Source organism: Lepisosteus platostomus, chromosome 1, assembly GCF_059453375.1.
Source record: "Lepisosteus platostomus isolate fLepPlt1 chromosome 1, fLepPlt1.hap1, whole genome shotgun sequence".
NCBI classification, from domain to species: Eukaryota; Metazoa; Chordata; class Actinopteri; order Semionotiformes; family Lepisosteidae; genus Lepisosteus; species Lepisosteus platostomus.
The window spans coordinates 56,646,998-56,662,051 of record NC_142611.1 but is presented as its reverse complement, the minus strand read 5'-3'; the positions used below and the strand labels follow the sequence as shown (position 1 = coordinate 56,662,051).

The following is a 15,054-nucleotide window of genomic DNA, read 5'->3' as shown; positions in this document are numbered from 1 at the left end:
CACCGAGAGGTCCGTTCCCGATGACGTCACATATGCGACACCATTGAAGTTTTCGAAGAGGTGCAGAGGCGGGTTGGAAATTGTATGTTTTTGGATAATTAAATGATGCTGTTTTAAACTGTTAGCATCCCAAATTATAGTGAAGGTGTTAAAGTAAAGGAAGGGTGGACCGACTTCTCAGCTGACAGGTATATTGATTACTCTTGATTCATTTTGTTTTTATTTATTGAAGTATCTGAAATATGACAGGAGCAGTCGCTTTTTAGGTTCAAATTTTACCTGACATTGATCACCTCTCTTCTTGTCCCATTCAACTACTATTTAAAACGTGTTCCTCAAGGTTTTTGTGTGCAGAAAATACACATTACACGCCATCATAATGAGAAGCGTCATTTAATTGTCAAATAATGTAGTTTGGGTGATTAACACCAGACTCCGTAGTGTCGGGTTCATTGAAACAACGGTATAGCGTGAAGTGATAAGCAGATGGGAAACGTTAGTCCAACCACCCAGGGAAAGACTTCATATACTGTATCTGCACGGGGTGAACTAGCAGTGTGTGGAATTCGGCCATTTCACTATATTTCAAAATCCTGAATCATCGCAATACTTAAAACCTATATACATGGAATAGACCTTTGGATTACATTTTTTTTAATATATATAACTGCAACTAGGGTTTATATACCTCATTTTGTAGAACATTACGCTGATAGTGCAGAGATATTGGGCCTCCAGTTCTGCATTGCGTTATGTCAGTGGTTCTGAGTGAATTGCGATACGAGCACGTTTCATAGATATTCAACTGACGACGTTCGAGTGGGGAGCTGCGTCAGAATGCCCAGGCTGCAAAGGAACAGGTAAAGTTTTTTTCCATGCTGAAAGGAGAGGAAAAAGGGAATTTTACGTTCCGGCTGCGGACCCTTCTTCAGGTTGTGGAAAAGGCTCCAGAGCCGAAACGTAGTGTTTGTTTTCTTTTCCCTTCAGCATGCAATTGGTGTTTCATATACATGCCCACCTTTTCCCTGTTTCATCTATATGCCGATTTAGTCTAGAGAGAGTTACAATATAGCTGGCTGAATGAGACCATCGTAGCTCCAGTCCTATAACTGAACTGTCTGACAAAGTGTTATTTTAGTGGGCAAATCACCCATTTCCTTGAAAGGCAGTGATGGGATAAAAAACAGATTTCTTAACAATGTCCAAAACAAATCACCTAGCCACTCAAGTTTGTAATAATATTCTAGCATCTCAAGCCATTATTGTAACAGCTTGTTATAGTTAAGTATACGAATGATTTGATCTTGTGAGTATTCCTTAGTATGTTGTGTATTTTGCTGAGCAACTAAGGGGTTGATCTGGGGGCTAGTGAATGCTGCATTTTGCAGGACAGTGAGTAGGTTGTCTATGATACTTTTTGTCAGGAGTTCTAAGTGAGGCTAACAATGTGTTGTTAGCCTCTATTGTTTATTTTACAAAGTTTTTCAAAACATTTTTGGCTCATCCCAGTCTTCGGAGACCCCAGTCATTAAATGCCATATAAACTCTATGCAGCATGGTGACAGGAAGCAGTTAGCCTGGGTTTCTTAACTGCAGTATGAATCAAATTGAGGAGTTGAGACATCATTGTCTTGTGAGCTGGAGTGGTCTGTAGTTCCTTCTGGCTGTGAAGAGCAGGGGGGTTAAACTCCGTTCCTGGAGGGCCTGGTTCCTTCTGGTGTTTTTTCCAACCGCATTCTTAGTTATATAGTTACTCTTATTTTTTAAAAAGCTGCATAAGCCATAGAGCCTTTGTGCCAGCAGCCATATCACTGTACAACTTAAAACTGGCAACCCACTGAAGCTAAGCAGGTGTGAGCTTGGTCAGTACCTGGAAAGGAAAAACTAAGGTTGCTGCTGGAAGAGGTGTTAGTGGAGCCAGCAGGGGGCGCTCACCCTGCAGTCTATGTGGATCCTAATGCCCACTATAGTGACGGGGACACTATTCTGTAAAAAATAAATGCCATCCTTCATATGTGACGTAAAACCGAGGTCCCAACTCTCTGTGGTCATTAAAAATCCTAGGTGGTGAAAGGGGAGTCCCCTTCACCTGTAAAGTGCTTTGAGTGGAGTGTCAAGAAAAGCACTATATAAGTGTAAGGAATTATTATTATTATTATTATTATTATTATTATTATTATTATTATTATTATTATTATTATTATAACTGTTATGCTTCTGTCCAGTATCTATTGTATCCTGTATCACCAGGTCTTATGTGAATTGTTGGTAACTGTTCTTTTAATTTATTAAATGTCTTGGGTAAAGACCTTAATAAAAAATTATATACAGTATATATGTCTAATTTAGAAACTAATTAGGTTGATTAATTGATGCCTCAAGTTAGAACAAGGCCCCCCAGGAACGGAGCCTGGGGCGCCCGATGAAGAGTTTCAACCACCTCTCAGGTGCGTTAAAGTGAAACCGAGTCTCTGAAATTACAAGATACCAGCAGCAGGAGTCCTTTTTTAGGCGACTTTAAAACGTGCCGCGTGAGACCGCATTGGGCCGCCAGGAACGGAGCGCACTGAGGTGGCGGTGAATTACTGTGCCGACGCGGCACTTCTCTTTGACTGCTCTCACGTGAGTCTCCATTGTGTCGGGGGCTCTCGCTCAGAGCCGACTGCAGCGTGCGTCACCTGCTCCACCCGCAAGAGCCGCCCACACCGGTCGGCTTGTTAAACTTAGAATAAAGCAAAGCAGACATTGCACATTAGGATTTGTGCGCATCTTTGATGTAATATTTACGCAAGGCCCTTTTAAATGCCTTATGGGTATACAGCGGATATGTAATTATAGAATGTAGGTTTTAATCTAGTGATTTATCGTTACCCAATAATGATAGATCAAAGCCTTTGTACCACAACTTTCTTTTCAATTTTATATGTGGGGGGAAAAAAACAACACACTGCTAACAATTCCCACGACACATAACCATAAAACCAGAGGTATATTAATTAGGTCATTATCTTAGTCTTTCTCGAAGCATTTCTTGCTTTGATCATGCTTTTAGGGGTATTTAAGCATTCATGTCACAAAGAGGGTTTTTTTAGAAGAGTTTTTGCTCCAGGGAGGGATTAGAATTTGCTTCCATTTCGCAGAACACAGTTATTCAAAAGTGCAGAAATGACAGTCAAGCATGAGACCATACAGGTGGGGGAAGCAAAAATAAAAGTTTTGCACTTACACATAGACTAAAATGGGCCTTCTGTTTGTGGAGAAGAGGTTGAACACGTTTTGCACTAGAATACAATCCTTTCAAATAATCCTGGCTATATAAAAGCAGTAGAAAGTCAGTGGTCCGGTCTGTCAAAGTGCTCCGCTGCCAGTCTTGGTCAGGCTGCAGTGAGGAGCACCGCACTGGGTTTGGTTTAGGAGGAAAACAAAAAATTGACTTGCAACCTCTGACCACAGGCACTCCTCCAGAGGAGGCGCTAGACAGGTCCAGAAGGAGGTCAGAGATATGAGCCTTGCTCTCTTGGGTTCGTTAGTGTAAGACTAGGTACACTCGTTGGGAAATCTTTTGTGTGGGAACGGCACCAGTGATGGAAACCTAATTGGGATCAGTTCGCGCGAGAGGTATTCCTGTGCTTTTGACGTCGGCCCCCTTTCGGTACACTCTTCGGTCTGGGTTCCAGTGCGGGCCAGAAGAAGGAGGTGAGCAGGACCGTTTTTACAAAAACAGTATCTTTTTCTTTTTGGAAAGATGGCCACAGCAACCAAAACCCCCCCCGGGGCAGACCCCAAGCAACTGGAGCGGACAGCCACAGTCAGGGAGATTGGCTCGCAGGCGGTGTGGTCCCTGTCATCCTGCAAGCCAGGTGAGTGCTGACAGAGCACTGTTCTCACAGGTACCAGCTCTGCCTCTCCTGGTTCTTTTTACACAGACACGTTTATTCTTTATTCATGTAGGTTCTACTTTTTTGCACTTTTCCAGATCGTTTTTACCGTTAAACCCACTTGCAAGTAAGCATTTAACACTTGTTTCAGTGGTTTTTCTGTTACTATATCTCATGTCTAATGACTGATGTATTTATGTTATTTTTAAACCAGTAATGTAGGACATGCTGGAAAATTACATGTATGCATGCATTGTTGGCTCACTTTTGGCTCCTGGGAGGTACAGTCTCAAAAGAGAAAGCCTTGCTATCTTTTGAATTTAATGGAGTTACCCTCCCTACATTTGTGAGTTAAATACTTGCATTCCCCCTGTTACTGTCGTGGAGCACATAATTAAGCGCATGTTACATTTTTAAATCGGAGCTTGAAAAGAAAAGCAAAACTGTTTTTTGTTCAGATTATATTGACTTTTCTAAGAGTGATGTGCTTGATGGTGCCTCTGATGGTTTAATATTCCCCAAGGGCAAAACATAATGTTCTTTTAGAAATAAAATAGACAATAAATGCTTCTCAGTCGGATATGTTGATAGAATGAAACAAACATCAGGCTGGGCACATGCTTACGCAAGCTATCTGGAGGTTACTTGTCCAGAGGCCTTGTGCTCCCAGGGGATCAGGGTGCTGTCCAGGTGGTGTGAGGTACTGGATGTCCAGTTCTTCCTCAGGTTTCGGGGTTGACCAACTGCGTGATGACAACCTGGAAACCTACTGGCAGTCAGATGGGTCTCAGCCTCACCTGGTCAACATTCAGTTCAGGTACAGTGAATTGAATGGCAGCACAGTAGAGCTCTGCTTTCAAATTCTGGATCATTATTGCCAAATTGTTTATGATCTCATTGTTTTTTAAGTTATTTTCCACAGTTTTCAATCCCCAGTTGATCGGACTTTTGCTTTCCACTATTGCTGCTTAAATTAATTTTCTTAGACTTAAATGCTTTTGCAGGCGAGCTCAGCTGTGGGACACTTCATATCATTATTTGCAGTAAAACACCTCTAAGTAAGCCCTTCTCTTTGAAGTCAATGCTTAGCCACATGCTAGGGATATCAGATTTCTTATTCCTCATGTTGAAGGTCCTCTACTAATGTACTGAATCAAATTGACAATCACATTGTTGTTACTATATTGGGAAATGTTTTACATAATCCCAGGGAGTTAGAGGTATTTTTTCCATGCAGGAATATTCCTATCTTTTAGTTGCATTTTTCTTTTTTTTTCATTTGCAGAAGGAAAACAACAGTCAAGATGCTTTGCATTTATGCAGACTATAAATCAGATGAGAGCTACACGCCTAGCAAGATATCTGTCCGTGTGGGGAATAACTTCCACAATCTTCAGGAGATAAGGGTATGAATAAAATACTAGGATGTATTTTAATAACAGTAAAAAAACAGTAATCTAATTTTTAAAGCTTGCCAATAGTATAGTCGATATTGCTGCAAATGGCTCACACACACCTAATAAAACACACTTTCGGAGACATACCTGTCTCATGATTTTAAAGTGTTCTTTCTGGGAGGACAGCAATGACTTTTCCTTCTATCCAGTAGGTGTCATCATTGCTGCAGATCACTCTTCCATGTGGCATACTGCTGGCTGTTCAGTCCTGAGGGGTTCTATCTATCACCACATTCTCTTTTTCCCAAAAAATAATGGAAATACATTTCCAGTCACAGTATTTTGGAAAATCCATCTTTGTCACTAATGATTTGGTGCTTTACACTAGTTATTTTATAAACTTAACCAGATGTTCCTTCAAAAGCTATTGAAACAGAGATTAATCTGCAGCTTGAGTAATGCGTGTTGAAAACAATCTCATCCATCACTTCATCCTATCTTACAATTTTTAAAAGGATGAACAAAACATGTTGGAAATGTTTAGTTTGTCGCTTCAATACTGGAAGAAAGAATGGTGTTAAAACTTAACTGTACTCCAGTGTTGCACTAGTGTTTTACTAAACAAGATGTTGCAGTGTGGGAAGTGATTGTTGCTTGTTGGGTGCTGAATTGCTAGTTGTTTTAAGTACAGATTGTTATAAAAAAATGCCATTGCCAGCTTTGTTTGATCATTTACCCACCCAATTTGTTCAAACAAGTCTTGTTTTAAAATGCTCTTCCCCTTGGTTTCTACTTGTGCCCTCTGGTTTGTGTTTAATTTATAACAATAATAATCAACTTTATTTTATATAGCGCCTTTAAAGGTGGCTTCTCAAAGTGCTTTACAGAATGAAAACAACAATAAATAAAAAGAATACACAAGATAAAACACAAATACAATATACAGAAGAGACCATGGATGGTGGTACTAAGAAAAGCAGAAGCAGAGGGGTAAAGAATGAAACCAGTTACCATAAGTAAAGGCTCTTCTAAAGAAGAAGGTTTTGAGTCTGGATTTGAAGGAGTTTAGAGAAGGTGACTCTCTGATATCCTTGGGAGAGAGTTACAGAGCTTGGGGGCATAACAGGAGAAGGCCCTGTCACCCATACAATGTAGACAGGCTTGGGGGACAGTTAGGAGACCAGAATTAGAAGAGTGAAGGTTGCGAGGTGGGGAGTAGGGTTATAAAAGTTCAGTAAGGTACTGAGCCAAGCCATGCAGAGCCTTATAGGTGAGCATGAGGATTTTAAAGTCCACACGGAATTTGACAGGACGCCAGTGCAAGGACTCCAGGATAGGAGTAATGTGATCACTTTCTGAGGTGAAAATAAAATGTTTTGACAGTATGCTGCACATGTGGGTTGAATGTTAAGCCAGGATCGAATATCACCCTATCACCCCATCACCCCCAATTCTGATCGTTCTGAAGAAATCCAAAGGGCAGATTTATATATTGTCAGTATTATACTGACAATATATTGTCAGTGCCTTTGAGGATGGATTACATTGAAACAATAGGCAAGAAATGGACACAGATGGGAAACACCCTGGGCGGGACGCCAGTCTGTCGCAGGGCACAGACAGGAAACTGGAGCATCCACGTGAACGGTGCATCAAAATCTGGAGCAGGTCACTGGGGGGTGACACCTTTGAGAGTTCTTGTTCATGCAGAAAAGTGCTCTTCACAGACATATGTTGTCTCAAACTTGGACAGACATTTCTTTTAAGCAAAGGACTGAAAACCGGAATAGCTGGTTAATAAATTGCACTGGAAAAGATATCTTTCAAAACTTAATCACAGCCATCTGTTACCTACAAATAAAATCCGTTCGCTTTCCATTCACTTCAACAAAGAAACAATGAATTTCTTCCCTTCTTGGCCCACTAACTCTCTTTTTCTTTTTTTGAAAACATAATTACATGGCACTTATTACTGTGTTCAAGAACATCCCTTTTGGAATGTACAAAAGAAACACCAGACGCAGTTCTGGGCAGAATAATGGCGGCGATTCAAATACCGAGGTTGTTCCAAAACTTGCACAAGGAGTTTTCAATGAAGCGTACGTACAGGTCCCGCCGTGTTTTCTCTCCGGTATTCACGCAAAGACACACCCCTGGGCGACTAGATCTGTGACATCGTCAGACAGGCGCTCTGTGATTGGACAGCGGTTCAGACCCACGGGGAGCGTGGCGGAGCATTACAGTAACCTCACCACAGGCGTCTGTTCCATATGTGGTCCATGCAGCACCAGTGGAGTTCTGGCCAAGCCTCTTAACGGATCTCCCACACAGACTGCCCAAATGGGTTTGGCGAGCCTGGCTTGGCTTGGCCTGCAGGCCGTAAGCTTGCCACCCCTGCTGTAGATAAGCAAGTCCCATCCTCCTCCACAACTGCTCAAGACAGTCCTGCTGCCTTTATAGAGCACAATTCCTGTTCTTACCAGAGAGAAAAAAAGTCTAGTTCCTACGTTCAAACTTCACAAGGTCCTTTCCCCTTCTAAATAACTGCTCACTTAAGATGATTGCCCTGTTTGATGCTGCAAAGTTGATTAACCTATGTTAAATTAACTGTTTAATACCGTACTTAATTCAATATCTACTGAGACACTAAATAGACTTCTGCAGCTTGTGAGCTAAAACGGCCCTGCTGTATCATATAGCTTCTGTCCTGTTTGAATTGCTTTGGCTCCCTATGAAATTTAGAGTAAGTTAAGGTTCTCCTGATTCCATGTAAGGCACTGAATGGACTTGATCTAGATTGTCTTAATGATTTATCACATTAATATAGTCTATCTTGTAATCTGAAATCTGCTGATTAAGATAGAGGTGGATCTTATTATACCTCAGACAAGGCTCCACAATAGTTTTCAATAGAGCCTTTTCTTGTACAGTTCCACAGTTGTGGAAGTCATTGCTCAGATCCATTAGATATTCTTTTACTGTGGATTTTTTACTTTACATTTTCATGCATAATTTTCTTTTGCTCTTGATTTTCTATTTTACTATTATTTTTTTCCATCTGTTTTTATGCATGCACTGTTATACTGTGCTTTAGGTCTTTTAAGAAAATACCTTTAAATAAAATGTATTGCCTGTTATAGACATTTTATGCATAAAATCCATTGTTTAAAAATGTTCCAGAAAGTGATTAAGCTATTAACGGCACATCTGTTGAATGAGATCAACTTCCTGGAAGTATACAACAACAGTATCATTAAAATCGACGCAGCTGCTTAGTGTAGAATTGCTTCAAAATGGTTGTATGATTTGTATCGTGAGACTTTCCTGATTATTTTTTATATATTACCGTTTAGCTTCAGTTAACATCTGTTTTCCCCTATATCAGTCTTATAATCAGGAACCAAGGTGGCCAAAAAACCTACTGTTTGAAGTAATCCTACTCATTTTATTATGCTGCAGTTAGAAACAATTGTATGTTGGGTTGCGGTTTTTCTTTGTGAAAATGATAAACCCTGGACAGAGAGGGGCGTCAGGCCTGCTCAGAAAGCCACTGTTGTGTCGAGTGTCGGAGTGTAGCCAGCCCGAACTGGGCAGGTTACGGTTCAGTTCAGTTTATTGTCATATGCACAAGTGCAACGAAATGTTTATTTGCATGTATTTGCTCCAATACAAAGACATTAAGGAAACACCAAAAACATAAACACAGAACAGCGGCAACAACAAGTTAAATAACATACATCTTAGAAAAAAAAACATCAGTGTGAGCCAGTGGTAGGGGTAGAGTTCAGTAATCCGACAGCTTGTGGGAAGAGTTCACCAGTGTTTCTTTTCAAAATGGCGCTATAGGAAGCTGTGCCCAGCCAACATTACAATTTCCTCTTTTGCTTGTAAAAACTCCAGTGGTCCTATTATCCCTGGATCACCGTGCACGCTTGTACCACACTCTTGGCAGGAGTTTTTTTGTGAACTAAATTTGTTGCCTTCATCCTTTCCTATTCTTTTACTCTTCAGATAATCGATCCCTTATTTTCAGAGATTTCAATGATTACAAGCCGCTTGAGGAATAAAGTACTGGGCCCTGTGGTGGACTGCCAGTTACACGAATACCAATCGAGTCATAATAGTAGACAGATTGTTATTCTAAAAGGCATGCATGTCAGTAAATCTTTTATAAAATAAAAGTCTTTAAGGTAAAAAAAAATAAACCTAATCTTTACAGTGTAATATACAAAGAAATATTGGTTAGATTCCCTTGTACCTAAATTTGACTCTTATATTGCTACAGATTTTAGCAGGTATACCAGTGTACATGTGCACAGTCACATTATCCAGGAAGGAATTATTTGTTTTAGAGCAGATACAGTATACACAATTTATCTTTTTGCTTTTTAATCCCTATGCTAAAATGTTACTTTATTACTAGCTTGTGTAGATGACTTTACTTCAGAAGGGAAAGGAAGCTCCTTGTGTAAAAAATTCAGATAAGACATCACGAAAGGAGGCTAACCTAATCCTTTCGATTTAAAGAGCGTGAATATAACATTTAAAGAACAGGCAAGACCAAGACTAGGCTGGTAATTGAGGAATTTGGCTTTTTAATGAAACAGCTGGACAAAAATCTATATTCACTTAGCTACCAAATTACGTGCAAGATGGGGCCTCTTTTCCTTCTTATGTTCTCTTGAATGTGTAATGCTTTCAGTGCTGTTTTAATTGGATAGTAATTTTAACAACAGCTTTTCAGAAGGGTTTAGCATTACCTACCACATAGCCGCACTTTTAGAAAGTGATTGAATATTATCCATTTGCTGCATTCTCAGAGCTTACAACTGTAAGGACAAGTGCCAGTTCTTTCACTTTTCTGAAACTGAACTAGACATTACTTAAGCGTATGTGGTCTTTAAAATGTTACGAGGAGCTGGCAAGCATCGTGAAAGATTTAAAAATTAAAATTAACATCTTATGCAGTTCTGATGAGTACAGTAGAAAGGTAGTTGCTTTCAGTTTGGCGAACAGCCACTGACTTGCCTACAACCCATTTATTTGTGTGCGTTGCTAGTGTGTGTTATTCAGCAACCTGTTTGTTTTAATTTGCTGGAACACTTGTTTACACACACGGACACCTAATTTATTTTCTCTAGGTTTTAGTGGTTTAAAAATGTGATCCCGTTTCTCGCGCACTATGCAATTCGCTCTTACTGTAAAAAGTGTGGTGTGCAGACGTAGAAGGAAGTCTGAAGAGCAGCTGAACAGCTCAAGCCCTCTGTACTTATCAAGACAGTCTTTTGGGGATGTATGAAGATTGAGCCTTTGGCGCCTCGGAAGATCTTACAGAAGTGAACTGTGAAACATTAAGTAGTCAACAACGGACAGTGGTTATTTAAAAATACTGAGATTCACACTCGAATATAAAAAAAAAGTATTGCTGAACATGGAATTGTGTATTGGAGACTTCGGCGTCTTTTTTTCTTGATATAATTATGTATCCCAATATAAACTTGGTTGATATGGACATAGTGAAGACACATTGGATCCTAGCTCTGGCACAACATGCAGCAGAATATTTATTTTCTGGTTACTTTCATCCTGTGGGATAGAATGTGGCTTGTAATTGCACTAATGTTATACTGTATAAGAAAGTATGAATTAAATTAAAAAATAGCACATTTTATTCCTTTACTGGGGAGTAAAATCAATTTAAACAATTTGTTTTTTACATAGTTCAAGCTCTCTGTACTTTGTTTACTGTACAAATTCATTCATGAAAATACTCGTATTTTTTAAATTATTGTGTATCAAAGCAAAGCCTGACTAAGAATAATGTAGACTAGTAATGGAAAGACAAGTTGATCTGAGGGGAAGAAAGGACGGTTTATTTCACCTTAAGTGAAAACGACAGTGTGGGTAATACAGGATTTAGTGGTTTTACAGTTCAGTGCATGTGTTTGAAAGCTGTTCTTTCTGCAACGTGGGTGGCAGGTTACACTACCATCTTGTGTATTGTAGTTGGCTCTTCACACTTGCCAGAGTCATCATTCAGCTGCTTGGAAAATGTTAATATTGTTTTATAATGAAAGCAGAGATCCGTGTTGAATTCCCAAACAGGCGAAGAGGAGTTGTAATTGCAGATTTCTAAATTAGATTTACATATTTATTATTTTCATTCTTGTTGCTGTCCACTAGAAAGCTCACACTTGCTCTCTTCTGAGCCACAAGTAAAGTGTCAAGTAAACCGCAAAAAATGAAACAACAAGCAGAAATGAAAGAAACTTTCCATATTATCATTTTGTTCCCTTTTCCTTTCAGTGCCCTTTATTTGTACCACAGCCTTTGGCTTAAAAGCTTATTATTTTTTGGTAAATAAACCAGTTTCTGGTAAGAATTACACACAACTTAGTGTGAGGTCCTTTCATAAAAGGGGTCTGGAATCTTTTATCCTTTTTTGACAAAAAATGTTTTCTATTTGTGCTTTTGTAAGAAAACCTGTTTTTTTTTCTTTCAAAGCACAAGCTGCAGTTTTCTTCGGTTTCTGGGGGTGCGTGCGAGTTTTCTTTTTTTTTTAAGCGTTGTGGTAACAGTTGTATGGGGAGAGGGGGGGCGTAAATTATTTTTTTCTTCTTCTTTTCTTCTGACAAGTGGTTCCAGGTTTTCCTTGTGTGCCAGCCTGACAGTGTGAAGTCTGTGCCGGCGCATATCTGACACCTGCTGTGGCGCTGAATGGGGTCAGCAGCAGGGCTGTGGCAGCTGCGCTCTTGCGCCAGAGCCGCCACTCAGGCCTCGCTGAAGCGCCGGCACTGCTATCCTGCCTGCAGGAGCGCTCGGTTCTCCCCTCGCCTGCAGGCAGCATGGTGGACACAAGCCAGGCTGAGGTCCAGAAACTCCCCATTCATGGCATCTACCTACAGAGCTCGGGCTCTGCACTGGAACTCATTATCACTTTATCTGACCTCTTAAAAATGTTCTCAGAATAATGCATAATTACCTTAATCATAGGGTACGTAGCATTCTGTACTGTTTTTGTGAATGAGCAGTTTTTGACAGCTCTCATGTTAATAGTGTCATGGTAAGAGTGAAGTTAATTATCTAAATTATGCACTGAAAGAATCGAATGCCGCACACAGGGGCATTTTCATGGACCCTTTTTCCTAGATACCTACATTCAAGAATTTATAGCAGGATGAGCTGATTTTTTAAAACTTTGCTTCAGCACTTTAGTGAAACAAATGTTTATCACAAATTTTTGTTTTTCTGACACTTCTTTATTTCTTTTTCTCCGCAGCAACTAGAGCTGGTGGAGCCCAGTGGGTGGATACATATTCCTCTTCTGGACATCGCGAATAACCCCATCCGCACCTTCATGATCCAGATCGCTGTGCTGGCCAACCACCAGAATGGCAGAGACACTCACATGAGGCAGATCAAAGTGTACACGCCAGTGGAGGAGAGCTCCATAGGCAAATTTCCCAGGTGCACCACGGTGGACTTCATGATGTACCGCACAATCAGATGATTGACACACATCTGGTTCGGACTGGAACGGTTTCATTGTGAAGCTTTAATGCTGAACCTAAAGCTCTTTTTAAAAGTTTGAGGTAATCAGTAAGATCTTGTGTGGCCAGCAGAGGTCACTACAATCTTTTAAAATAAGTGTCTTTTTCATGAAGTGCTGCCTTGAGCATTGAGTTAAGAAGGAGTCTCATGAATTTGAGAGGGTGAATATTTGTGATTTAAAGTTTATTTTTTTAGGTCAATTCTCTTATTGAATGCTCTTCTGCTCTACAGAAAAGGGTGAATAAAGGTTTACACACTTTAACCACTTAAAAATGTCATTACTCTGAATTGTAATTAGACAGTGATTATATTAACTTAACAAATTCTGTGTTAATAATAATAATAATATAATAATAATAAACTTTATTTTATATAGCGCCTTTAAAGGTGGGTTCTCAAAGCGCTTTACAGGATGACAATAACAATAAATAGGAAGACTACAACAATAAATAAGAAAATTTCACAAGACAGGACACAATTATAATTACAACAATACAACAATAACAATAGAGGAGACCGTGGAAGATGGTATTAAGAAGAGCAGAGGGGTGAAGAATGGAACCAGTTAAGTAAAGGCTTTTCTGAAGAAGAAGGTTTTGAGTCTGGATTTGAAGGAGTTTAGAGAAGGTGACTCTCTAATATCCTTGGGCAAAGAGTTCCAGAGCTTGGGGGCATAGCAGGAGAAGGCCCTGTCGCCCATACAATGTAGACGGGCTTGGGGGACAGTAAGGAGGGCAGAATTTGAAGAGCGGAGGTTGCGAGGTGGGGAGTAGGGCGATAAAAGCTCAGACAGGTATTGAGGTGCCAAGCCATGTAAAGCCTTGTAGGTGAGCATGAGGATTTTAAAGTCTACGCGGAATTTGACCGGAAGCCAGTGCAAGGACTTCAGGATAGGAGTAATGTGAACACTTGCACTAGACCTGGTCAGGATTCTGGCTGCTGAATTTTGGACATACTGCAGCTTTAGATACCCCAGGGAGCAGAGCATTGCAGTAGTCAATTCGAGAGAATACAAATATGTTGATCAGCTTTTCAGCCACAGTTAATGATAGCATAGGGCGTAGTCTTGCGATATTTCTAAGGTGAAAAAAAGATGTTTTGACAGTATGCTGTACATGTGGGTCGAATGTTAAGCCAGAATCGAATATAACCCCAAGGTTTTTCAATTTTGATTGGAGCTCAAGTACAGAGCCATCTACAGACAGGGTTACAGGACTGGCTTTACGAAGTTGATGGGGGGTACCAATAAGCATGACTTCAGTCTTGTCACAGTTAAGATGAAGGAAGTTTTGAGTCATCCAAATTTTTATGTCAGAGATGCAATTAGATAGAATAGAGACAGCCACATCAGTGTCGGGTTTGGTATGGATGTATATTTGAGTATCGTCAGCGTAAAAATGAAAGCTGAGGCCATGTGATCTTAAAAGCTGACCAAGTGGGAACATGTAAATGCTGAAGAGCAAGGGGCCCAGTATTGAGCCCTGGGGGACACCAGACTTGACAAGACCAATTTCAGACCTGTACCCATTGAGAGAGACAAAGTGACAGCGATCAGTGAGGTAAGACTTAAACCATTTGAGGGCAGTGTCAGAGACTCCAAACACATGTTATGGGCTGAATTGCTGTATAGAGTGCTAGATATGTAAAGGCTAAAAGAAAGGACTGCCAACTGCCAGTTGAATGAAATATGCCTGTAGTTCAGCATTGGTAGTGTTTTTAGATTTATCTGCAGAGAACATATTGAACATTATTTGAATAATCAAAATCTGAGTTTAATTGGAGGTGTAAAGAACAATTGTAAACTTGGTGAGTATATAATAAAAATAATTGGCACATCTAAATAAAAAAAAACGGTCTAAAAGTGTTAAAGTATAAAAGTGTTAACTTTCATTAATACTTATTTTTCCACAATGTCTACAGCTGGAAATTAGCCTTTGATTGTGTACAGTATGTAGTCTCAAACATGTATATGAAACACTGGCATTCATTTGTATAGGCTGGATAATAGGAATATAAAACAGTGACAGATTAATATGTATTGTTACCATAGATGGAACAAGAAAACCTGTACCCATACACAGCTTTAAATCTTAAAATTTATTGTTGTCCTTTGTAATATTACCGTCTGGAGACAAGGTCTTAAAAAGATGCATGCTGACAGTGGCAACAAGTCATTACTCATGTTGGAATTGTTGAGCTACTTCTTGGCTCACAGCGAAAACCCCCGT

At 39.9% G+C, this 15,054-nt stretch overlaps 1 protein-coding gene and 1 long non-coding RNA gene across 4 annotated transcripts; one reads left to right on the top strand and one right to left on the bottom strand.

The window, feature by feature from the left end:
* The first annotated feature begins 19 nt into the window (after window positions 1-19).
* Window positions 20-13,099, top strand: anapc10 (anaphase promoting complex subunit 10). Of its 3 annotated transcripts, none has more exons than XM_088633125.1 (5): window positions 20-68; window positions 3,746-3,860; window positions 4,605-4,695; window positions 5,164-5,284; window positions 12,555-13,099. In XM_088633125.1, exons 2-5 carry the CDS (start codon window positions 3,746-3,748, stop codon window positions 12,783-12,785), a joined length of 558 nt encoding a protein of 185 aa, XP_088489251.1. In that variant the 5' UTR covers window positions 20-68; the 3' UTR covers window positions 12,786-13,099. The 3 variants fall into 3 exon arrangements, with proteins under 3 accessions (XP_088489251.1, XP_088489250.1, XP_088489252.1); XM_088633124.1 differs by having other exon boundaries at window positions 35-188; XM_088633126.1 differs by lacking the exon at window positions 20-68 and adding an exon at window positions 656-860.
* On the bottom strand, window positions 13,009-14,798 carry LOC148678264 (uncharacterized). Its single transcript, XR_015937541.1, has 2 exons — window positions 14,429-14,798; window positions 13,009-13,151 (listed from the first exon to the last, which is right to left on the bottom strand). It is a non-coding gene; the product is annotated as an uncharacterized LOC148678264 (long non-coding RNA).
* Window positions 14,799-15,054: the final 256 nt, after the last annotated feature.

Excerpts from the sequence above, each read along its gene's own strand:
- anapc10 (XM_088633125.1), top strand. The coding sequence starts at position 3,746 with ATGGCCACAGCAACCAAAACCCCCCCCGGGGCAGACCCCAAGCAACTG. Across the intron at positions 3,861-4,604 it reads CCTGTCATCCTGCAAGCCAG|GTTTCGGGGTTGACCAACTG; the intron begins GTGAGTGCTGAC and ends GTTCTTCCTCAG. Across the intron at positions 5,285-12,554 it reads ACAATCTTCAGGAGATAAGG|CAACTAGAGCTGGTGGAGCC; the intron begins GTATGAATAAAA and ends TTTTCTCCGCAG.